At 41.4% G+C, this 25,990-nt stretch overlaps 1 protein-coding gene across 6 annotated transcripts in view; it reads left to right on the top strand.

Moving 5' to 3' along the window:
* Positions 1 to 25,990, top strand: part of ATAD2 (ATPase family AAA domain containing 2) — an 89,778-nt gene that overhangs the window by 29,479 nt on the left and 34,309 nt on the right. For all 6 annotated transcript variants that reach the window (XM_050940581.1, XM_050940585.1, XM_050940583.1 and 3 more), the window contains exons 10-18: positions 423 to 531; positions 1,033 to 1,148; positions 7,355 to 7,529; positions 8,500 to 8,588; positions 10,288 to 10,447; positions 13,915 to 14,005; positions 14,573 to 14,887; positions 22,733 to 22,859; positions 24,436 to 24,622. In XM_050940581.1, coding sequence (XP_050796538.1) covers positions 423 to 531; positions 1,033 to 1,148; positions 7,355 to 7,529; positions 8,500 to 8,588; positions 10,288 to 10,447; positions 13,915 to 14,005; positions 14,573 to 14,887; positions 22,733 to 22,859; positions 24,436 to 24,622 — 1,369 coding nt within the window. The remainder of the gene's footprint in view (positions 1 to 422; positions 532 to 1,032; positions 1,149 to 7,354; positions 7,530 to 8,499; positions 8,589 to 10,287; positions 10,448 to 13,914; positions 14,006 to 14,572; positions 14,888 to 22,732; positions 22,860 to 24,435; positions 24,623 to 25,990) is intronic.

Below are 25,990 nucleotides of genomic sequence, written 5' to 3'. Positions count from 1 at the left end.
GGCTCCACAGAAAACACTGAAACAACAAACCTATCATGTTGCTGTTCCAATTCTGAGTATAGAAATAGCTAATCTGTGGAAGAATGATTTTCATCATTAAAACTAAGCTAAATTCACAATGTCCAAAAGTGAAAAAAGGGAGATGATTAGTTAATCCAGATACCATCAAACTTTGTTGGGGTGGGATTTTCAAAAGTGCCCAAGTATGTAGAAGCACAAATCTGTAGGCACCCCAAGGAAGTTGGTAGTATTTAGGATAACTGACCCTCTTCGTTTGTTCATATCTGGACATTGGAACTTTAATTCAGTTGAGAGATTTGGTAGTGCAGGAGTGTTTATCATAAGCTTGTATAATTTGGCAAGAAAAATCTGGTTATCTTATTTTATTGTTTGTCTTCCCATTTCCTTGACTTTCAAATCAGGTGTCTTCCACTAAACTTTCGGAAAGACGAATTAAAAGGAGTTCACAAGGATCGGATGAAAATTGGAGCAAGCCTGGCCGATGTTGATCCAATGCAAATAGATTTTTCAGTAAGTACTTTGTCTCAAATACTGTCAGTTACCCACTGGTTGAAAGTGTTAGTTACAGAAAAACTGTACAAAATTATCTATTTACCACTGCCTTTACACATAAGCCTCTCCTCAGCATGTTCTAAAATTGCCGTGATTGCCAAGTACATTTTTCTTCTGTAGTTGCATATGAAGTCTTCTATTATTGCAGTGGTTTTCAAACTTTTTTGTGCTGGTGACCCCTTTCACATAGCAAACCTCTGAGTGTGCGCCCCCCTCCCCCATTAAAAACACTTTTTTATATATTTAACACCATTATAAATGCTGGAAGCAAAGCAGGGTTTGGGGTAAAGGCTGATGCCTCACAACCCCCCTAGTAATAATCTTGCGACCCCCTGGGGGGTCCTGACACACAGTTTGAGAACCTCATCATTGGATGCTTAGTAGAGTTGTCCTGTTGACCCTGCCTGATTTGAACCATGTATGAAATGTGATTTTTGTTTTTAACTCTCTCTGAACTAGGTACGATTTGATAGTGTGGGTGGACTATCTAGCCACATTTCAGCTTTAAAAGAGATGGTGGTTTTTCCACTGCTTTATCCAGAAGTATTTGAGAGATTCAGAATTCAGCCTCCAAGGTAATATGACTTGTATTGCAACTTGAAAACTCATGCTTTCGTTTATAGAAGAATATTGCATTTTAAGTATCTTTTTCATATCCTAAAACATTTATGTGCAAACTTTATCAAAGTAACATTAAAAGACAAAGACTTTAAACAGACAAAACCCAGAATGTACAGAGTTTCAAGATTCATATAGTGCCAAGACACAACCAGAGACATAGTGTCTGGTCTTTAAGGTAAAGGTATACTCTGAAAAGTGACTCAGTAAAAATGGCATTTTTACTGTCTATTTGTTTTCTATTTCATATACAATTTGATAAGTTTACAAGTGGAGAGGGATTTTCGAGCTACCAGCTCTGCAAACTTCTTGACATCTGCAAGTCAGTGCTGAAGAAACTGCAGTCAGAATACTAGCAATATTGTTTATCCATGGAACAAAATAAAAATGTTAGCTTCCCCTTTGAGAGCTGTATGCGTTGCTAGCTGGTATGCAGTAAAAAGTGACTACTTGAGATAGTAAGGTGTGTGTGTGTGTGTGTGTGTGTGTGTGTGTGTGTGTGTATAGTAATATTGGAATGACTTCAGACAAATACAGTGAACAGATGTGATTTTAAGAAGGAGCCACTTTTATATAGTCTTACTACTTTGTGCAGGAAACAATGGTAATAAATTGAAATGCCCAACCCCTCCCCCTCAAAAAAAAAAAAAAAAACCAAAACCTCAACTCAACCCCTGGTGAATGAAATGCATAAACACCTATCACAATATAACTTAATCTACAGTATTACAAATAATTTTTAAAATCCTCAAATGTATGTGTTGGGTGGGTTTTGTTTGTTTTTTGTTTTTCTTGAATGTCTTTTTAAAATGACTTAACTGCCAGCTCCTAAAACTTCTAACAGATTTCCAGATACTTTTGGGGGGTGTGGGTGTGTTTGGTTTTTTTTGGTCACCTTCAGAAATCATCCTCATATCATTGTCAGCAGATTCTGGAATCAACCTGGAAATTTAAGCCTTTTAAGGGAGGAAGAATTAAACATTTTCTTATTAAGTTGTAATTCTTTGAAAACAAGGGCCTCAAATTGAATCAGTCTGGATCTGATTTATGAGGTTGGACTAAATGTCGGGCATATCCTGCTCATGGTCAGGTCACTTATTCTCAGCTAATAATACTTCCTCTACCTTCACCCCCGTGTATCTAATGAGGTTGTAATCTCTTTGGAGCAAGAGCTGTCTACTATGTGTATGAACAGTGGCTTACACAATGGGGCCTTAATCTCAGGTGGGGCCTCTATTAGCTACTCTAATACAAATCATATCATTTGTATTGATAGGCCATTGGGACCGCGGCCACTGAGAGCTGCAGGGGACCATGCCTGCAGACAGTCAACGTCTGCAAAATGTCTCATGGCCCACAATCAGATCAACCTGCAGCCTGCATGTGACCCATCGGGGTACCCGCCACTGCTCTAAATAAATGGTTGTTAGACTCTTCCTCAGGAAACCATGTCTATATGTAATCTCTTCAGTTTCTGACCTGTTTTAAGACTTAAGTTTTTTGATGTTAGAAAATGTCAAACTGGAGATAAGATGCAACCTAACAGTGAGCATAATCAACCATTGGCACAGCTTACCAAGAGAAATGAGTTAATTCGTTGTCAGTTGGAGTCTTTAAATGAAGATTTGAATGCTTTTATAAAAGATATGATCTAGTTCAGTTGCAAGTTATTGAACTCAATAATGTTCACTCACACATTAGGAAAAAATAATTCTTGGAGTGTATTCTATGGGTACTCCACCATAGGATGTGCACATAGCTGTGCACTCTGAGTCTGCAGAGTAGTGTCTGTGGGCCTGCCCTTGTGCAGTGCAGCACCTTGTGCTCTAAACAAGGACGTATAGGGAGGTGCTAGCCCACTGCCACTCAGTTCCTCCTCAATTGCATGGAGCTTGAGATGAAAAGGTCAGCTGTCTGCAGCTTCCTGCCTTCACTGTGTGAATTCTTTCTTTTGTTTGCTTTAGTATCAGAGGGGTAGCCGTGTTAGTCTGGATCTGTAAAAGCAGCAAAGAATCCTGTGGCACCTTATAGACTAACAGACGTTTTGGAGCATGAGCTTTCGTGGGTGAATACCCACTTCGTCAGATGCATCTGACCCACGAAAGCTCATGCTCCAAACCGTCTGTTAGTCTATAAGGTGCCACAGGATTCTTTGCCGCTTTTGCTTTAGTAGTTTCTTTTTCATTATTTATTTTCATTCAGTACCTATTTATTTTATATAACACTGTTATGTTGATAGAAGAGGGATTTTTTGTTTGCGTCAGAGCACTATTTGTTATGCTCCAGGATTTTAGTCCTGTGAGATTTGCCACAGCTCTCTTCCACTCTGTAATGGACACTCCAGCTGCCTGCAGTGTTTGGGGGACTCCCACAACTCTTCTAAATGCAAGGTCTGTCAGGGTTGCAAATGCAGATCCAAGAAAGACAGGGAGACTAGACTTACGCTCTTATTAGTGGACCATGCTGTAGTTCCAAAGAGGTTCACTTCCCCCTGTACATCCACCTCTACAGCTCAGGCTGCCTCAGTGCCAGTTGCTGCATCATCCGCAACAAAGAAAACTCTAAAGAAGAAATATACAACTTTACTTCATTTCCTTGTATGGAGAGGTATATCACCCTGTAAGACCCACTGTTGGGAGACCTTTTGTCCCTCTGATGGTAGGAGTCGGTACCACTGAATCAGTACAGGAAAAACTCCAGAGATGCCTACCACCAGAGCAGCTACAACTGTTGTTGGCACCATCTAATACCTTGCAGCACTGAGAGAGACAGGGCTACCATCTGTGCCCTAGTACCAGAATTTCACCATACCTCTGAAAGGGGAGATGACACTACAGTAACTGTGGTACTGCAACAGGCTCCATCTTACCAGATGGTACTGGCCCAGACTTTGTGTGAAGGCTGTCAAAACTCTCTACCTTGTTCCAGGTTCCTTTCTGCAGAGGATCTTATTATCTCTGATAAACCTGAGTCACCAGTACTGGAAAGCTCTAACAGTGCCACCTCCCCAGTACCACTGTGAAAACAGCAAGTTGAGACTTGCTTAAGTCTCTAGCCTTTGATACCAGTCAGAACAGTGAAGGTCCTCACCCGCATACTTTGTTTACCTACCTACCCCTCCCACAAGCATTTTCTAGGCTTCATAATAGGGACAGATCACTATCAAAATCAAGTTCTCCCACTTGGACTCTCCATGTCCCAAGGGTGTTCAGAGATTCTCTCAGTGGTAGTGGCACAGCTCCATCAGGGGAAATATCAGTGTTTCCATATATGAATGACTGGCTTTGCAGGGTCTGGTCACCCCAAGAAGTTTAGTCAACAGCATCTAGAGCAGTAATGCTTTTCCAATTTCTGGGCCTCTGTCAACCTCAAAAAAGCTATACAAACTCAAGTACAGAGAATATACTTTATAGGAACTACTCTTGACTCCACAACAGCAAGAGCCAACCTACCCAACCTAATCTCAACATTAGAGTGCAGTCCACTAGCAACAGTGAGGATTTGTCTAGAGATCTTGGGCGACATGTTGCCCACCATGTATGTGTTTTCCTCACACAAGGATGCACTTCAAATGCCTTCTGATATGGCTAAGAACAATATATATCCTAAATAGACACGGCTTCTCCAAATGTGTATCAGTATCTCAGAAGGTAATAGGCTCTTCACCATGTAAGAGAGTCTATGGAGAATCTGCATTAGAACCTCATTATTTCATCCAGCACTGTTGAAGACCCTCACAACAGATGTGTGTCTGTTAGGATGGGGAACTCAACTACAGAGAGTGACAGCATAAGGCAAATGGTTGACACAGGAATCAACGCTTCATGTCAGTATTCTGGAATAGAGACCAGTATGATATGCGTGCCAACACTTCCTTTAAGCCATGCAAGGTCAGTTAATCAGTTGTGCTGGACAACAGGTTGACAAAGTATTATGTCAACTGCCAGGGTGGAGCAGGACCCTGTTGCAGAGGTGCTAAGGCTGTGGAAGTGGTGCATTTCCCATCAGAAATATCAGCTGTCGGTCTACCAGGCCTCCAGAAAACAATTGCAAACTCCCTGAGTAGAACCTTCTGGCGAGATCTTGAATGGAGGATCAGACTGTCATCTGCCAGATGTGGGGTATAGTAGAGGTGAAATGTCACCTGTTCTGCTCCAAGGGAGGTCATCGTTGCAACTCTCTCAGGGATGGCCTGATAACACCATGTCCCTGTATCCTTCTTTATGTTTGCCCACTGTACCATTGATTCTCAAGATGTGCCATGAAGGAATGAGAGCAATCTTTATATTGCATGGTTGGCCAAGACAGGTATGGTAGCCAAACCTCCTGATTTCATGGAGGCATAACCCCTCAGACATCTGATCAACAAAGACCTCCTGATACAGAACTCAGGAACCCTCATCCATCCCAACTCGTCCTCCTCTGAATATGAGGATGTGGCCCCTCAGTGGTTCTCAAGCATGGAATTAACCTGTTTGGATTGAGTTCAGTCAGTTCTTTTATCCAACAGGAATCCTGGTACTTGCAAAACCTACCTCTAAAGGTGGAAGCGCTTCCAATCCCTCCATCATCTCGAGCCTTATGAGTCCTGCTTTCTAAGATTCTGGACTGCCTGTTAGAATTAAAAACAGGGTTTCTTGATGAACTCTCAGGATACATGTGACCACCCTTCCAGCCTTCCACTCACTCATCCAGGGCTTCTGTTTTTGCCCACCCTACAACAACCAGATTTCTCAAGGGCCTATGTAACTTGTTTCCTCTTGTTTGACAGCCAGCCCACTAGTGGAACCTCAACCTTGTTCTAAACACCCTAAGGAAACCCCCATTCAAACCAATGGTGACCTCTTCCACCATGTCCTCAAAACTTAATTCTTGACTATCACCTCAGTGAGACAGATGGGGGAGCTGGGGGCACTCCCGACGGACCCACCATATACCACTTTCTACAAAGACAATTACACTATGTCCTCTTTCTTTCTTACAAAGTCTCCTCGAAACCTAACATTAACCAGGAGATTTTTCTACCAGTTTTCTACCCAAAACTTCGTGTACCCAGAGAAGAATAACGTTTTTGTTCACTGGATGTCAGAAGTGCCCTTGCCTTCTATCTGTACAGGACTAAACCATTCCGAGCATCTCCCAGGCTATTTGTATCAATTGCAAATAGAATGAAGGGCCAACAGATTTCAATGCAAAGAGAGTCTAAGTGGGCTTCGTGTTGCATCTTGACTTGTTATGAAAATGCTGGGGAGCAGTCTCCTCACAGAGTGACAGCACATTCCACCAGAGCTCTAGTCCACATCTACAACTCTACTGAAAGATGTTGCCACAGCAGCAATCTGCAGTTCTGGTAATTGGTTTTCTGTCCGTATATTTGCTAAACATTACACTATCATACCTGCTTCCGGAGATGATGCTGCCTTTGGCGATGCAGTCTTTCAAACGACCCTGGATTTATACCATCAGCACACACCTTCTCATTAAGTTACTCCTTGGGAGTCTACTGTGGTGGAGCACCCATAGGGACATATACAAGAAATAGTAGAGATTACTTAGCTTAGTTGAGTTCTTCAAGATGTTTTGTCCCTATGGTGCTCCGGTTGCCATCCTCCTTTCCCTGTGTTACGGAGTTCTGGCTTCGTGGTCGAGAAGGAACTGAATGGCAGCAAGCTCAGTCCTCCCTCTGTGCCCTCATTTGGAGCACAAGGTGTGCTGTTCTGCAAAGTATGGGTACACAGACACTACTTTGCAGTCTCCCATTGAGAACACACATCCTATGGTCCGGAAAAAACATCTCAAAGAAATCAAATTACTGTCAGGTAACTGACCTCTCCTCCTCTCCACTCAGTGAAATTCTATGGCCTTTATTATGTAGGAGGTTAGTCTTAGATCATCATAATCCCTTCAAGCCTTTAAATCTGTGTATCTAACAAAATACATGAATATATTTCTGTTAAATAAAATTTGTATATATTTATATCAAATTTGTACTTATTTTGATTTTAATCTGTTTATGCCCCCTTCTTTATTCTTCCCCCCTACCCACCCCCATCAACCTTCATATATTGATGTTTTGTTGTCTTACATCTCAAGCTCTTTGGAACAATTTCTGTTCCTTTCTAATGTATTGCAACTGAAACATGGGAACTCTTGTATTTTACAGGGGCTGTCTATTCTACGGTCCACCTGGTACTGGAAAGACCCTGGTTGCTAGGGCACTTGCTAATGAGTGCAGTCAGGGTGATAGAAGAGTAGCCTTCTTTATGAGAAAAGGTGCTGATTGCCTCAGTAAATGGGTGGGAGAATCTGAACGACAGCTTCGTTTATTATTTGATCAGGTAATATTCGAATTAGACTATACACTTTTATTATATGTGGAGCTAGTATTGAAATCTGTAGTTAAGGTTGCCAAACACCTTTTTTTATTATATGGCTCTGTTTTCACTTGCTTATAACTTTGAAAGACTTTAACTCTTGTGGCTGAAATTTTCCATGGTGGTGCCTGTCTGAATTTTTTAGAAGTTCAAGTAAAAATTGTCCAGATGTTTTGGGGAACCTGATTAGGGGTAGATGGGAGGAAATATATTTTTGCCTGCGTTTGGAGTGTGGTGAGTTTTTTTGTTTGTTTGTTTGTTTGTTTGTTTTTTTGTCTTGTTTAATCTTACAAGTGTTTCATTGAGAAGCTCTGGTGCCTCCATGCTTTGGTGAGATACTTGAAATTTGGCAGGCGCACCTTTGAAAAGGTGCAGAGGAGGGTTACAGGAGCTGGTATGGTACGAATGAGAGCAAAGGGAAAAGGACACAAGCTGAGAAAATGGGGTCTGACAGGCCTGTATCGACTAGGACAGGCTCACCTCCAGGACCTGGTGCTGAACCCCAGGAGTCATGTGTTTCTACATTTCTCTCTCATCAGCAAATAGCTGCGAACTGACTGGCAAAGGGTGTCTCATCTACTCATAGTGGCTGGTCCATTTAGAAAATAACTGCCTACTGTTGCTACCAGTTACTTTGTTACCTCAAGTGGTAGAGGTTGGTGCTGTGGGTATAAAGGCCTGAACCTTCCTGATGACCCATGTTGAGTAGGAGGGTCAACATGGTTGTACATGACAGACTTTGTTTTATCAGGGTAGGGTTTTTTGCTTTGGGGAGATTTTTGTAAATCAGAAATTACATCCAGGAATGTGTGAGGCATTAATTCTGGCATTTCTTGACTTCTGAGTGCTTAATGTTTTTCTAATGTAGTTTTTTGAATGCATTATTTTTTACATATATTAGTTTGAATATTCCTTAGTCTGCCTTTCCTTTTAGGCCTATCAGATGCGTCCTTCAATTATTTTCTTTGATGAGATAGATGGTTTGGCTCCTGTACGATCCAGCAGACAAGATCAAATTCACAGGTATTACACTTCATATTTTTAAAAAAAAGAGTGTTAAAATCTGCTTGAGCCTTGTAAGAGGGGGAGACTATACTGTTAGTAGTCTTTTATTCTTGTGGGTGGCGGGAGGGAGGGCATCAGCATTAGGAGGCCTCTCTAAACTTGGGTAGTATTAAGTTGCAAGTAATTAGATTTTGTAGCGATACCAAGCTCAGTGTGGTATTTTAATTTTTTTGTAACGTAGTTTCTCTGACACACTCCTATGTTTGTACAACTCTCCAAATGAAATTATATTTCTGGTCTGTCAGTTTGCTTTCCTTTTAACCCTTTTCCAGCAATATCATAATCAGGGGCCCATATATATATCACAGTTATTGCCCTTTGAACTGCAAAATTCTCTTTGAATCTGCCTTATAATTGTGTTGCAATCTCCAAAACTTCATTTTAAAACCGTCTTTAGCCTTTATGGTTGCAGTGTGAACCAGTGCAGTTATGTTTGCTGTCTCAGTATGCAGCCTGAAACCATAGCTCTGAGAGAAGTGTAACTTGCTTCCATTCATCCGCTTAGGGTGTCATCTTTTGAAGTCTAAAAAACATCAAGTTAATGTACTTTGCCATTGGTGTATTTTGTGGTAGGGTGAAGTTACTGTCAGAGCTTGCTGAGGCAGAGTTATGAGAAGTTCAGTCCTACATCCCCCCCGCATTTGAAGTTGCATGCACCCCAATCCAAAAGGGGAGGAAAAGAGGTGGTATATCTTCACCATAGCACTGAGTATCAGCTGCCTACTGGTTGATCAACAAAACATCACCATGGCCTAGTCTGCACTAGAATTTTCCTTTGGTATAGCTGCATCTCTTGGCGGTGTGAAAAATCCACACTCCTTAGGTTGTTACAGCTACATCTCTAACACCTCATATAGACAGCACTAGGAAGCAACTTACCTAGCTACCACCTCTCTTGGAGGTGGATTACCTACACTGATGGGAGAATCGTTCCTGTTAGCATAGATAGTTTCTACATTGAAGCACCACAGCGTTTTAACTATTAAACAAGCCCCAGTCTTCTGGGGCGCCAAAAGCTCCAGCTGTCAACACCTCTAGCTTTTCTGCAACAACTTTTACCATTTGGCACTTTTAGTACAGAAATTGGCAATACGTTGAAACTTTGGGCCAGTATAAAAATGAATAACATTAAAAAATAACAATGGATGACGTAAAGGCCAGCACAGCAATAAATGGAAGAGAGCTCGGAGATGGGTATTTGCATAACTTGGGATTCCCTGCTGTATAAGTTAGGCTTGACCAAAGTGTACTTATTATAAGTAATACTATTGTTTGTATTGAGTAATGCCTAGAGGCCCTATTCATATTGTGCTAGGTTCTGTATAGACATGCCTTCTTTGGGGTAGGTATCGTCATGTTACTTAGATTGCAAGTAAAATCTTTACCTTTTGGATTAAAAAAGAAACTAAGGCTTGTTCAAGACTTGATTTTATCATGGTGTGGTTTTTGGTCTTTGTTTGCTTATCTCCGGGGGAGGAATGTTCTGCACCGAACATCATAAAAGGCTCTTGACTGAACACTTTTTTTTTTTTACTAACCAAAAAATAATTCCAGCAACAAAAGCTTTTCCTTTCTTGATCATAACCACTCTACCCAAGTTTCACTCAGTGTAACGTAGGCTTAGTTAACTGAATGAATAAAAGCATTTCTCTGTCAGTTCTATTGTATCTACGCTGCTGGCACTTATGGATGGCTTGGATAGCAGAGGAGAGATTGTGGTAATTGGAGCTACCAACAGACTGGATTCAATAGATCCTGCTTTACGAAGACCTGGGCGTTTTGACAGAGAATTCCTTTTCACCTTGCCAGATAAAGAGGTAAAATCTTTGATTCAACCCTAACAATAAGGTGTCAAATTATTTCTAGCATAAGCCACAGTGTATTGTGGAGTAATGAAGGATGTTTGGGAATGGTGAAGTTGGGATTCTGTGCTTTATGCCCTTGAGAGTTAGAGGTAATATATTGTTTCATGTGGAGTGTAGGTAGGGTACTGAAAACACCACTTGTACAAAACCCTTTCATTGACCATCAATTTTGTAACTCTAGTTCCACTCTGATCATGCAGAAAAGTTGAATGTCACCAAATAATGATACTTAATAATGCAATTATAGTGGCCTTCAATTAGGTGTAAAATATGGCAGTGTGTATAGAAGTGAGAACCTGAAAATGAGAGAATGGTATATGTGAGAGAGAACTACATTTAATTATGAGCCACTGTTGGATTAACATTTTAAATGTGCTCCATCTGAACTTCTGATGTTAGCCCAGCTCAAAGTTGCATTTGTGAAGGGGGAAAAAAAAAGTGTTTACATCTGGGAGGTGGGCAACCCTCTAAACTCGTTTTAATCTGAAATTTGTGTTTTGATGTGGATATCAGTTCTGCTGTTTTAGGGTTTTTTGTGGATTTGTGTATGTGTTAAATCCCCATCTAGTAATCTATTTAAGCAAACGTTTTTTCTTTTGTGACTAAGTGTGTGAATAGTCACATGGTGAAGTTGGATGCAGTGCTTAAAGTGCTACAATGTACCACTGCCTAAAACATTTGAATTCATCATGAACATTCTGTGGTTAGGCTTGGCAGCATTTTATTGTAATCGATGTATGTCAGTAAAAAAATATTGATTGGTAACAGTCAGCAGGAGTGCAACCTCCCCTGACCTTCCTTGCACCTGCAGAAATCTAGTGTCAGAGGTCCTGCAGCAGTGCAGAGAACCCTCTACAGCTCCATTTGTCACAGCCACACTCCCCTGGCAGTGGTGCTGCAGAGGGCTTCTTGCGCAGCCAGTGATGCCCAGTCCCTGCAGGCGGAAGGTGCAGGAAAGGCTGCTGTCTTGGTGTGGCAGAAGAGACACCCCGGCCTGGAGAACGAGCCTCCAGCCACACAGGGGAGGCCACCCACTGCTGAATGGCTCTTGGCTGGGGACAGAGCCATTCAGCAGTGGGGTAGTCTCCCCTGAAGCTAGAGATTTGTCTTCCTCCTAACAGCCTTGGCCCTGGATCTCTGCTCTGTCCCACCAGGATCACAGACTTTCTCTCACCTGAAGGAACTAGGTGTCACCAACCCAACAGCCATGCAAAGAACCCTCTGCAGCTCAACTGTTGTTGTGACCCCACTCACTCACCAGCCAGTATTGTGGGGGCTGTCCCCTGGCAGGAATGGTTCAGTAGCACCCCACAGCTGAATGTTCGTCGTCCTCCTTTCAGTCCTGGCCTAGAGTTTCTGCTTCCACTGTACCGTGGGCTCCATGTCCATGCAGGCAGCCACCTGCAGGCCCACTGGCAGTGCTTGGCTTAAAAATATTTTATTTTTAATCCTGGTACCTAGTGACATATGTCTAATCATACTAAAATTATTGAAACCCAAGAAAAGAAGTGCAGGTTAGCTCAGATTCAACACAGTATATGATCAGGTTACCTATTGGGCATTATTGAATTGATGTTTTTGTTGGTAGTTCTCTTACGTACTTGAACTGGGCTGTGAGAAACATTCAGACTCAGCTGGGATGAAGAGCTTTAAATTTTTGTTCCACTTGTTGAAAATGCCCCTGCTGTTTAATCGAAAAGTATGAGTAGAAATATTAAATATGAACAACTCAGAATAGCTAGTCCTTCTCCTTGATGTCAAAAACTTTAAGCTGAGGGTCTTCTCTGTTTCATATAAAATTAAAAATTAAGGAAATGGGAGTTGCACTAAAATAAATTTGGGGATACCTTGACACTGTCGAAGTAGATGGCTAGGTCCAAAGATCTATAATCCAGATTTTTCCCTCCACATGCTGCAAAAGGATGAAAGGCCTGAAGGTTCTTGTCCTAATTATGTCAGTCTTACCTCTACTTCCCTGATGCACATGTCTATAAGTCTACCGGTTGAGTTATGTGGAAACAATATCTTCCTCTTGCTGTATTTTTACTTCTCTCTGTGTTACCACCTTTTTAAAAGGAACTGATGACACGGTTATTCTATGGAGCAGAGATGTCTGGGCCACTTTAAGGCACTAAGGCATTGTGAACCTGTGAATTTTGTCTTAGTAAAGCATAACTCCTGGGGAAATGGTCTGTTAAGATCTTTTAGAGCAAACGTCGGTATTGGTAAAACTCATTTTAAAGTAAATGACACTGGAGATTGAAACCAACTTTCACTGTATGATGTGGTTTACAGACCCGCATATTAACCTAGAGCAAGGCATGGGGCAGTACTGGGCAAGAGAGACCACATTCCTTAGCAGCTGCCAGGCATGCTGCAGTTGTGGGGACAGCTTAAAAGGGCAGAGGCAAGGAGGGGAAAGAGCTACAGGCTGTGCCAGGAAGTGAGGCTGACACTGGGAACTGTTGGGAAGAGTGATTACAGCATTAGTAAGGCCACTGTGGAAGCAGTGATCCATATTCTCCACCCCATTTTGCAGTTGGGAACCCAAGAGAGGCCTGTGAAAGGAGGAGATATTGTTCCCTGGTGGACTGTGCTGATACTGTACTGCTAAGACTGGGACCAAGTCCCAGACAGAGGAGCCACAGCCCAGCAGGAAGTGACCCGTAAGGCAGTGTAACTTGGGGAGGACCAAGTGGTCCAGATACTGCACCACTCCTTTAGGACCCTGGATTGGGATCCCTTAGTGGGGTGGTTACCCCGCTTTTGCCTTGAAGGGCTTAAAACAGTTCCTGGGAGAGGGCTGTGGCAGGGGAAAAGCTGGGCTGATTGGGAAAGCAGCCACAGGTGTAGCCAGTGCAATCGGGGCCTAGCTGGCCCTTATAAGAGGGTGGTGGGCCAGAAGGAACGACACACACTCTCTCTCTAGCTCCTTAGAGAGAGAAGGGCCTGGCTGCCTGGGAAGCTGAGGAGGGTACCTAGGGTGAAGCAGTGGAAGAGCAGAGGGAACTGAGGAGCTCCAGCCTAACAAAGCCACAGGCTGAGTTAAGGGCCCACAGAAAGGGTACTAGGGCTGCAGAGGGGCAGCCCAGGAATACCAACCTGATCTAGAAGTGGAGAGAATTCTTCCAAGATCATTAGTCTTAAACTTAAGAGAGCTCACTTTTTGTCCTGGGAGCCTTCAATGGCTTTCCTTGTTAAAAGGAAAACCTGAAAAGAAGTGTGTCCAATTTAAGAAGCATCTAAAACCTTAAATTTGTTGAAAGTAGCTATCACTATTTTAGGCAAGTAAATTCTAGTAATATCAACATTTCCTTTTTAAGAAAAGAGGTGATTATATTGTCATCTACTTTTAAATTAAAGGTTTTTACAGGGAGAAAACAAGATGTGCTCTTTGTTTAAAAAGTCTTTATTTCTAGGCCAGAAAAGAGATCCTCAAGATTCACACGAGAGACTGGACCCCTAAGCCATTGGACACGTTTCTTGAAGAGTTAGCAGAAAAATGTGTTGGTAAGATTAAGAACCAAAAGAGTTATCAGAGAATACAAGTGACTAACTTATAGTTTAGCACACATAAAAATAAGTTTTCATCTAAAAGCTTAATACGAAGATTATTTAATTAAAATACTTATTTTTCTTTGACTTTTCATTCACTTATTGTTATGGGTTTGTTTTTTATATGAACATAGACATTTATTTTTAACACTCACACTTTCACCATTCTTCTGGCAAAGGGGGCTGGATGCAGTTCTCTTTTAGAAGTCCATCTAGGCCACTAAGAACCCAGTCTTGCAATGAGTCTGCTCAGGGCCCCACTTACCTCAGTGGGGCTTTGCACAGGCCGAGAAGACCACCAGCAGAGTAGTTGGGCAGATAGCAGAATGAGGCATTTTTTACCTATATCCCTTCCTTTTTTTCCCCAGAAGGTGGAGCATGTTGCTTCTGTTAGGCTTCATCTTCTGCTGGGTCAGATAGTTACATACTCTAGCTTTGTATATGCTGCTCCTAGATTTTTTTTTTTTTTTTTTTTTTTGATTGTGTGAGACAGAGAACTAAATTTCACATATTTGTTCATAGGATATTGTGGTGCAGATATTAAGTCCATATGTTCTGAAGCTGCTTTGTGTGCTTTGCGCCGACGTTATCCTCAGATATACACTAGCAGTGAGAAGTTGCAGTTGGATATCTCTTCCATTAAAATAACAGCTAAGGATTTTGTTGTGGCTATGCAGAAGACTATACCAGCTTCTCAAAGAGCTGTGACTTCACCTGGCCAAGCACTCTCAGCCATTTCGAAACCACTGCTTGAAAAAACACTTCACAGAATTTTAGGAGCCCTACAAAGAGTGTTTCCACATGTGGAGCTTGGAATGAAAAAAGGACAAAAGACAGGTAAAACACTCCTTTTATTATTTTTATTTATTTTGAATTCTTGCATATTTCTGTCAAGGTAAAAGCTTTTCTTTAATTTGTGACATTAACACACTAAATCTATTTTATATTTTCCAATTTTTTGTGTGTATACTTTGGTTATTTATGAGGGCAGAGTCTTCCATGGTTCTGTGTCTGTGGAATCTACCCCAGACACAGAATTTTGTTGAAAGAAATTTAGGCTTTAATTCATATCTTACATTTACAAGAGCATCCCATATGTATAATAGAGCATACAGTAGAACCTCAGAGTTACGAACACCAAAGGTATGAACTGACCAGTCAAACACACACCTCATTTGAAATCGGATGTACACAATCAGGCAGCAACAGAGACGAAAAAAAATCAACCAAATACAGTACAGAACTGTGTTAAACTTAAACTATTAAAAACAAATAAAGGGAAAGCTGCAGAAGAAAAATGCGTAGTAAAGTTTCAAAGCGGCATTAAGTCAATGTTCAGTTGTAAACTTTTGAAAGAACAACCATAACGTTTTGTTCAGTGTTATGAACAACCTCCACTCCTGAAGTGTTTATAACTGAGGTTCTACTGTAATTGTATTCCTTTGTCTTGAGATAGCATGGAATAATAGATCTGAGAGGTGTGAACTACACTCATTCATCTCAGTGCGGTAATGCTAAAGCCCAGAACATGAGAACTGCCATATTGGAGCAGACCTCTGATTCATCTACTATAGTAGCTTGTCTCCAAAAATGGCCAATACCAGATTCTTCAGAGAAGGTGCAAGAAACCTCCACTAGGCAGATGCGGAATAATCTAGATGCTCAGTAAAGTCTCCTCATAATCCCTAATAGGTAGGGATTGATTGCAAAACCTAAAGTATGAGGATTTTGTCCCTTCCCGAAACTTTTTAACATTAACTGTTTATAATTCTAGGTTTCAGAGTAGCAGCCATGTTAGTCTGTATCCGCAAAAAGAACAGGAGTACTTGGGGTGCCTTAGAGACTAACATTTATTTGAGCATACGCTTTTGTGGGCTACAGCCCTCTTCATCGGATGCATAGAATGGAGCACATAGTAAGGAGATATATAATACACATATATGAAAAGGTGGGTGTTGTCCTACCAACTCTTAAGAGGCTAATTAAGAGAAACTTTTGTAGTGATAATCAAGATAGCCCATTACAGACAGTTTGACAAGAGGTGGGAGAATACTTAACATGGGAAAATAGATTCAATGTGTTTAATGGCTCAGCCATTCTCAGTCTCTAATCAAGCCTAAGTTGGTGTCTAATTTGCATATTAATTCAAGTTCAGCAGTTTCTCATTGGAGTCTGTTTTTGAAGCTTTTCTGTTGCAGAAGTGCCACCTTTAAGTCTGTTACTGAGTGGCCAGGGAGGTTGAAGTGTACTGGTTTTTGAATGTTATGATTCCTGATGTCAGATTTGTGTCCATTTATTCTTTTGCGTAGAGACTGTACATTGGCCAAACCAGACATGGCAGAGGGGCATTGCTGGCACATGATGGCATATATCACATTGGTAGATGTGCAGGTAAACAAGCCCCTGATGGCATGGCTGATGTGATTAGGTCCTATGATGATGTCACTTGAGTAGATTTGTGGACAGAGTTGGCATTGGGCTTTGTTACAAGGATAGGTTCCTGGGTTAGTGTTTTTGTTCTGTCATGTGTGGTTGCTGGTGAATATTTGCTTCAGGTTTGGGGGGCTGTCTGTAAGCAAGGAGAGACAGCCTTCCAGTAGTGTCGTCATATCCTGAAAGAGCTGCTTTCAATGGTCAGAGTGCTAGGAACACATCTCTGAGGAATATACAGCAATTCCATTTCCCAGCAGCACAAAAACAGAATCTTGCAGAAGTCTTCGGTAGCACTGAGAGCACTAGAACATCTGTGTCTTGTGCAAAAATCTGGAGTTTAGTAGCACACCTCTCTGTGGCATTGATGCAGGGCCAGCTCCAGGCATCAGCGAAGCTGGAATTCAGCAGCAGGGCCCTCATTCCCTCTCTTCCCCTTTGAGCTGCTGCCAGAGAGGGAGGACTCACCGCTGAAGAAGCGGTGATATTGAGCTGCCGCCCAAGTGCCCCCGCTCGTCTTTTTTTGCCACTTGGGGCGGCAGATAAGCTGGAGCCAGCCCTGTTGATGGCAGTCCAAGAAAATGTTAGTGTCAGCGTCCTCATGGGAACCAACAAAGAAACTCCACTGAACAGCACAAGGCAGCAGCTTCATTATGCCATGTGACAACAAAAATTTTTGAGCAATTGTTCATATGTTGGAGCATTTTTCTTGCAAAGTATGTGATTAACTCATCCCACCTGCAAGTATGAGACACTAGCTTCTTCACTGTGACATTGGAAACGTTCATGGAGTCATTGATTTCTGTATTGGACAGATGCAATACAATGAAGTCACTTCTTCTTTCCAGTGATATTTTTAATTGATTCCTCTGCTTACATATCAGACATGAGGTGGACTTCTTCACAGTCCAGTATTTTCTCTGTAGCACTGAATGAAGTGTTCCCACCTGTCTTTTTTTTGTTTTTTTTTGTTTTTTTTGTTTTCCCCTTCTTCTCCCCCAGACCCATGTGTCCTACATTGCCCATTCCTCCCACGTCCTGTGCCTCCTGACTGGCCCCATGGGCAAGATGCTATGAGGAACACAGCCTCTTCTCTTCCCTATCCTCAGCTGGGGCTGCTCCCACCTCTTTCTACGCCACAGCAACTCCTGGTGGGCAAAAGGTGTAACTGTAGCACTTCTCCAGCAGGATGTATTTTCTGTGGGGAGAAAAAAAAATTCTGCGTGGGACATGAATTCTGTGTGTGCGCAGTGGCTCAGACTTTCCCCAGGAGTAGCAGTTGTATTGTTCATGCATTGCATCTGCATAAGGAATGTTAACGGAATAGAGTGATCAGTGGGGCTAGCAGGTATCATTGGCAGGATACATACGTGGCCATTTGCTATGGCACCTTACGGATTGCTGAGTTAAAGGCTGACCATGGTGGAATATACCTTTCTCCTGAAATAATGTAGTATGGTATGGCCTGGGTGTCCGGAACATTTGAGGGTACATCTTCTATCTCTTCAGCTAAAGCCATACTTAGTAATTTTTTTCCTCCTGAAGTGCATCCCATTTTTGCACAATAACAAAGTTTTTTTTATTGTGAATGTTACTGGGATGCACTCCCACTAACATTCACAATAACTTTGGGAAGGTTAACAAGGTTAGTGAATGTAGAAGGCTCTACTGTAGTCGACTTTAGCTACTGCTTCATTGAAAACTGGACTTCTTGGCTTCAGAATTATTGGACCTTAACAGGAAAGTGAGTGAGTCAAGGAACGGTTCTTTGCTGGTTCAGAGAGAAATTGAGGGACTGATCCCCAATAATATGCTCTTGATAGCAGACCATAACAGTAGCATGAAAGGTACCTTTGCTATCTGCTGTATCTTCAAGGAAGTCTAGGTAATCTGCAGGACAGAATATAAAACTACCCTTGATGAGGTCTAGAGGGATGTACAACCCTTCATTGAATTCCATATGGCAAAGAACTTTATTTGCAATTGTAGTCTCCAGACAGAGTAGTTTGGTTTCCTCCACAGACTACAGCAAACTGCAGAAAGAATTTATTATAGGTTTTGGAATTAATTGTTAAACCAATGGCAACTTGTGGTTGTAGATTATTCATGTACCTCAATTGTGTGTTTGTGTATGTGTTGGAAACCTGTCTTTTTTTACTCAGGCACTCGTGCATTAGTCTTTGTGATAGAATGAAACCCTTGTACTCCACATTGCTACCACTTCCCCATCCATTAGAATCTCTGAAATACAACTTATAAACTCCGAGTTGCACAGTTCGCAGTAATAAAATCAGTATTTTTCTATTGCTTTTACCTTTTGATGCAACACATAGGTATGGTCTTGGTGTAGCATTCAATGTGATATGCAGTGTCATATTCATGGATGTCTTTGGGTCAGTGCACATGCTTAACCAAAATTTTTGTGGAATGTTCTCACTTGAGAGTAATTGCTTCATACAGTTTCTTACTGTCTCACATGTTGCAACTATATGCTTAATGGATGCCTTTGGGCTTCGAGCTTACTGCAGAACAAGCAGGTTTTCTTCTCAAAACACATAAAAATGGAGTCTTGCCCACAGCTGGTATTTGCCCTGGCATGGTGTTCAGTTGTACTTCCTTTACGACCTTGCCAAATTCAACTTATGGGTGCACTTTTTATAGCATGTAAGGTGCCATCAGCATTGTGTTTTTAATCAGGTCCCCTCTGGTGGTATTCTCCAAAGAATCAGCTACCAGTCAGTATTCTTTACCTCCCTGTTGATGCCTAAAAATGATCAAGACCAAAGCAAAAACCAGGGTTTTGTTATAAATTCTTTGGGATTGTAATTAATTGTTTGTTATGTAACTCTGTATACCATTTGTGGGTGGATTCCAGTAATTTCTGGCTGGATGCTGATGTCTTAACCAGTGCTGCATCACAACTCTTGAAATAATAAAGAACATAAGCAATACCACCGAATCACTTCTTTTTTGTCCTTAATGGCAAATCACCTTGAAGTGTGGCTGTCAATTAATTGCCGTCAATTTGTGATTAACTCAAAAAATTAATCATGATTAATTGCAGTTTTAATCACACTGTTAAGTTTCAATTGGTATTCTATTATTTATTAAATATTTTTGGATGGTTTTTCTACTTTTTCAAATATATTGATTTCAGTTACAACACAGAATACAAAGTGTACACTGTTCACTTTATATTTTTTATTACAAATATCTGCACTGTGAAATTGATAAAGGAAATAGTATTTTTCAGTTCACCTCATACAAGCACTGTAGTGCAATCTCTTTATGGTGAAAATACAACTTACAGACATAGATGTTTGTTACATAACTGCACTCAAACAAAACCATGCCAAACTTCAGAGCCTACAAGTCCACTCATTCCTACTTCTTGTTCAGCCAATCAGCAGGACACACAACTTCGTTTATATTTATGGGAGATAATGCTGCCCACTTCTTATCTACAATGTTACTAGTAAGTGAGAACAGACGTTCACATGGGACTTTCGTAGTCGGCATTGCAAGGTATTTATGTGCCAGATATGCTAAATACTTGTGTCCCTTCATTCTTCAGCCACCATTCCAGAGGACATGCTTCCATGCTGATAATGATCGTTTTTAAAAAAAAAAAAAAGTGTTAATTAAATTTGTGACTGAACTCCTTGGGGGAGAACTGTGCGTCTCCGACTCTGTTTTACTCACATTTTGCCATCTATTTCATATTATTGTAGTCTCAGGCCATGGCTACACTAGAGAGTTGCAGCGCTGGTGAGGGGGTTACAGCGCTGCAACTTAGGATGTGGCCACACTTGCAAAGCACGGCCAGCGCTGCAACTCCCTGGTTGCAGCGCTGGCTGTACACCCGGTCGAGCCTCGGGTGTAGGGATTCCAGCGCTGGTGATCCAGCGCTGGTCAGCAAGTGTGGACACCCACCAGCGCTTTTATTGACCTCCAGGGTATAAGGAGGTATCCCAGAATTCCTGTCCACAACAAACCGGAAGAAAGGGAGAGCTCAGAGTTCAGCCAAACGGCTTATTTAAAAAACAAACACAGCTCCTGTTTGCTGAGGGAGCGGAGGCAGGCAGGGGAATTACTTTGGAATGTTCACAGCTGTTTGCTTGAAGAGAGAAACAGCACGCTCACACAGCAGAGGGGGAAGTCCGTGTTGAGCAGTTGCTTATCTGGTCTGACGGGTATTTAGCAGTACATAATTTGCATTTAGTGAATGAGAGAGGAATGGGGGAAGGGAGTTAGAACTTTTAAAATGATTGAAGGTAGGCACTGTGTATCTTCCAATCCTTAGAACTTGCAAGGCAGGGAGCTGAGAACAGTGTCAACTCCAAAAATCCATTCTGTCTGTCTCCTCCACGCTCCCTGTCACATTCCACCCCACCCCCCTCTTTTGAAAAGCACGTTGCAGCCACTTGAATGCTGGGATAGCTGCCCACAATGCACCACTCCCAACAGCGCTGCAAGTGCTGCAAATGTGGCCACACTGCAGCGCTGGCCCTACACAGCTGTACGAACACAGCTGTAACTACCAGCGCTGCAAAACTGCAAGTGTAGCCATGGCCTCAGATGATGACTCGGCACCTGTTGTTCATTTTTAAGAACACTTTTTCACTGCAGATATGACAAAAAGCCAAGAAGGTACCAATGTGAGACTTCTAAAGATAGCTACATCACTTGACCCAAGGTTTAAGAATCTGAAGTGCCTTCCAACATCTAAGAGGGACGAGACGTGAAGCATGCTTTCAGAAGTCTTTAAAGAGCAACACTCCGACGTGGAAACTACAGAACCCAAACCACCAAAAAAGAAAATCAGCCTTCTGCTGGTGGCATCTGATTCAAATTGATGAAAATGAACATGCGTCAATCTGCACTGCTTTGGATTGCTATCGAGCAGAACCTATCATTAGCATGAATGCATGTCCTCTAGAATGGTGGATGAAGCAAGAAGGGACATATGAATCTTTTTAGAGTATCTGGCATGTAAATATCTTGCGATGCTGGCTACAACAGTTCCATGCGAACACCTGTTCTCACTTTCAGGTGACATTGTGACAAGAAGCAGACAGCATGCTCTCCTGCAAATGTAAATGAATTTGTCTGAGCAATTGGCTGAACAAGAAATAGGACTGAGTGGACCTGTAGGCTCTAAACTTTTATGTTTTATTTTTGAATGCAGCTATTTTTGTACATAATTCTACATTTTTGTAAATTCAACTTTCATGATAAAGAAATTGCACTACAGTACTTGTATTAGATGAATTGAAAAATACTGTTTTTAATAGTGCAAATATTTGTAATAAAAATAAAGTGAGCATTGTTACAATTTGTATTGTTGTAACTGAAATCAATATATTTGAAAATGTAGAAAACATCCAAAAATATTTATTTAAATAGTATTCTATTAACAGCATGATGAATTGCAATTAATTTTTTTAATCGCTTGTCTGCCCTACTTGAAGCACCCTTCCATTTATAGTAATCTGTAACACTAAAAAAAAAAAAAATTAATCAGGTATGTTTTGAGCATTAGCTGATAACATAGTACTGTCAGGTAAGGGCCACATTTTAACTTTGTGAAGGCTACATGTTTGACAGACTTGTAGGTATATCACCATATATATTTTATTCTTATCTCGTAGAGCTGGAAGGACCCTGAAAGGTCATCAAGTCCAGCCCCCTGCCTTCACTAGCAGGACCAAGTACTGATTTTTGCCCCAGATCCCTAGGTGGCCCTCTCAGGGATTGAACTCACAACCCTGGGTTTAGCAGGCCAATGCTCAAACCACTGAGCTAGCCCTTTTAAAATTTTGGTTTTTTTTTTTTATTTTATTTTTTTTTTTTTACCATTTTTCTTGAATATATCTCTATACAGTTCTAGGTTTGTCATGTTTGGTACCATTTGTCTTTTATATACAAAGGGCTTTCGCATGATGCCAAACTCGACTCATTACCACCAACCAAAGGACCTGGAGCTGTAAGCTGGGCCATGCTGCAGAGGGCGACACCATTGAAATTGTTTCTGTAGATTTTTACTAATGAAATGACACCTCACTTTCTTTCTGTCATTAACTTGCCCACAGAATTACACGTGCTACCAGACTGATGGCTGTTTCTCTAAGGTGTCTTTGGATTGAATGAACCACCACAGACTAGCGCATTGAATTGTAAATTAAACTTTTTTCTTTGCAAGTGGGTGATACAAAGTTCCCAGGAGAGTTAATGAACTTTTTTGTTTTTCAGATGTTGCAAGTCATATTTTAGAAAGTGACTTAATGTATAGTGATGAGGAAGTGCCTTCAGTGTTTGAAAATCCACTTTCCCAGAAAACACCTAATAAGCAGAAAGCAAATGTCCTTAGTTTTAACAGGTACTTCTCTCTTTGATCTTCAGATTGATTTAGGCTGCTGAATCCTTTGGTGCAAGGGAGATGTTCTGGGTTTTGTTTCCTTTTTTGGGAGGGGGAAGGGTTTTGCTTTCTCGCACCAGTCTTTGCCAGAAATAAACATAGAAACAAGCAGATAAAATTGTTTTAAAATATCTGATTAGAACTGACCAAATTTAGGGAAAAAGGCCTCTAATCTTTCATAGATTCATAGACTCTAGGACTGGAAGGGACCTCGAGAGGTCATTGAGTCCAGTCCCCTGCCCTCATGGCAGGACCAAATACTGTCTGGACCATCCCTGATAGACATTTATCTAACCTACTCTTAAATATCTCCAGAGATGCAGATTCCACAACCTCCCTAGGCAATTTATTCCAAGGAGAGTCTCAAGCTTGGGGCACAGAGATTTGGAGATTCATCCCACTTACCCTTTAGAGCACCTTATAGGATTGAGATCTAAAGTTTGGCCTGTCTCTGAATCACATTGGTAGTTTTTATTTTAGACATTTTTTGGTGCCTTTATACTTTTAGTTTCCAAGTTTATATATTTGAACATAGTTACAATGGAATACAAGTAACAGATGGTTGTTCCCCCCAGCCCCTTCTGTTATGTCATTCGCTACTTGATTTCACAACGGCTAGTCTAATCTTTTTTTAAATTATAATTTTTACTGACTTATTATGAGAATCATCAAAAATTTGTTTGAAAAGTCATATTTTTGTGGAGTTTTAGTTTGGGTTGGACTACCAGTTATTGCAGTGAGATACTGCCAAATTCCTTTTACTATGGAGGAAATGTTCTAATTTACAGAACTTAAAGATGTACACCTATTTCATGTCAGATTCTAGCCATTAAGTGCATTGTAATAGTATGGTTGCGAAGACCAGTACTACACTGAGGGTCTGTCTTCACTACCAGCCAGACTGGCGGGCAGCAATTGATCTAGTGGGGATCAATTTATTGCATCTAGTTTGGACGCAATAAGTCGATTTCCCCCAAGCGCTCTCCCGTCGACTCTTGTACTCTAGCTTTGGAGAGAGGCGCAGGCAGAGTTGACGGGGGAGCGGCAGCAGTCGACTCACCGTAGTGAAGACCCCACAGTAAGTAGATCTAAGTACGTCAACTTCAGCTACGTTATTCATGTAGCTGAAGTTGCGTAACTTAGATTGATTGATTTCTTCCCCCCAGTGTAGATCTGACGGTATTAGATTAACGGCCAAACTATGTGGAAAGACTGAACAATTAGAACTAATGAAATAAAAACAAATCTGTGATAGAAGTAATGTAAGTATATGTATTTACTGTATTCCATAATCTCGACTACTGCAGCTTTACTGGTGTGTGTGTGTTGTTTTTGTTTTTTTCTGGAATATCTGATGCCTTGTGTAAGAAAATAAGCAGAATTCTTGACACTACAGATTTATTTATTGGTTTGTATTCTAAAATTATGGTAGAGTAGAGAGAGACTAACACCTATGTTTTCATACATTGATGGAAATATTTTTGTTTTGTATTTTTTAATTATTTAAAACTTCCTGACTTCACAATTCTTGTTTTAGAAGTGCTTATCGTCAGCCAACATCTTACAGACCAAGGCTCTTGATAGTTGGAGAGCCCGGGTTTGGACAGGGCTCTCATTTGGCACCAGCAGTAATACATGCTTTGGAAAAGTTCACGGTGTACACATTGGATCTCTCTGTTCTGTTTGGAATCAGTACTACATCACCTGAAGAAACATGTGCACAGGTATAATACATTTTTTTAAATCTAGTAGGAATAATAAATTCTATTTTCCAGAGTGGTTTTGGAGCTTACCTGGCAAAGTGGAAAAGATTCTTGATCTGATCTGTGCAGAAGGGGTCTCGCCTAAACAGTTGACACTACCTTTCATTTTAGATTACTTGCTCCACTTGAAATAAGAAGTCCAAGCATTGTCATCTATTAGGGTTCATCTGGCAGCAGTTTCAGCTTTCCATCCATGGGTAAAATGGCCATTCTGTTTTCTCAAATTCTGTAGTCATTTCCTTAAGGGCCTGGAGATTGTACCTCCCAAGTACAGCAGCTACTCCCTCCCTGGTACCTCAAATTGGTGTTGGCAAGGCTAAAAGGTCTTCCATTTAAACCACTGACATGTTCTCTGCTCTAACTATCCTGGAAAGTGGCCTTCCTGGTGGCCATTACTTCTGCTAGATGGATCTCTGAGATCCAAGCCCTTATGTCGGAAGCACCTTATACAGTCTGCTTCAAGAACAAGGTTCGGATATGGCCACAATTGGCCTTCCTTTCAAAGGTAGTCTCGTAACTCCATAGTAACCAGAATATCTTCCTACCTGTTTTCTATCTGAAGCCACATGCCAACCGATAGGAACAGAAACTCCACTTGCTGGATGTCAGATATGCGCTAGCCTTCTACATAGAAAGGACTAAGTCATTTTGGAAGTCTACTCAGCTTTTTGCAGGCTTTTCAGACAAAATGAAAGGCCTTTCAGTCTCGGCTTAGAGAATTCCTGCGTGGATCGCTTCCTGTATCTGCACGTGCTATGACCTGGTGATGGTCCCTGCTCCTCCTCCCCTGGTGGCGATTCCACAAGGTCTCAAGTATCTTCAATAGCATTCGTAGTTCAGATTCCTATACAGGACATTGGTAGAGCCAAAACATGGTTGTCAGTCCACACCTTTGCATCTCATTACGCTATCAACCAGCAGGTGAGAGATGACATGGGTTTCGACCAAGCAGTATGGAATGAACTCTGAACCCTCCACCTGCACAGATTCTTGGGAGTCACCTACTTTGGAATGGACATGTGCAAGCATGTGAAGAAGAAAACTGTTACTAACCTTCCATAACTGTTGTTCGTCGAGATGTGTTGCTCATGACCATTCCAAAAGCCCCTCCCTCCACCCCTCTATCGAAGTTAACCAACAAGAAGGAAGTGAGGGGGATGAGGGTTGGTGGGACCCTTTTTATACTAGTTCTATGAGTATGCAGCCCCAGGAGGCTCCAGGGCCAACCTGACAGATATCACTGAGGGAAAAACTTTCTGGCCATCAGTGCTTGGGGCAAGCACATATCTACTTTGGAATGAACATGAGAAATACATCTTGAAGAACGGT

The sequence above is a fragment of the Gopherus flavomarginatus genome, chromosome 2 (assembly GCF_025201925.1).
Source record: "Gopherus flavomarginatus isolate rGopFla2 chromosome 2, rGopFla2.mat.asm, whole genome shotgun sequence".
NCBI lineage: Eukaryota > Metazoa > Chordata > Testudines > Testudinidae > Gopherus > Gopherus flavomarginatus.
This window is presented reverse-complemented; position numbering and strand designations above follow the sequence as displayed.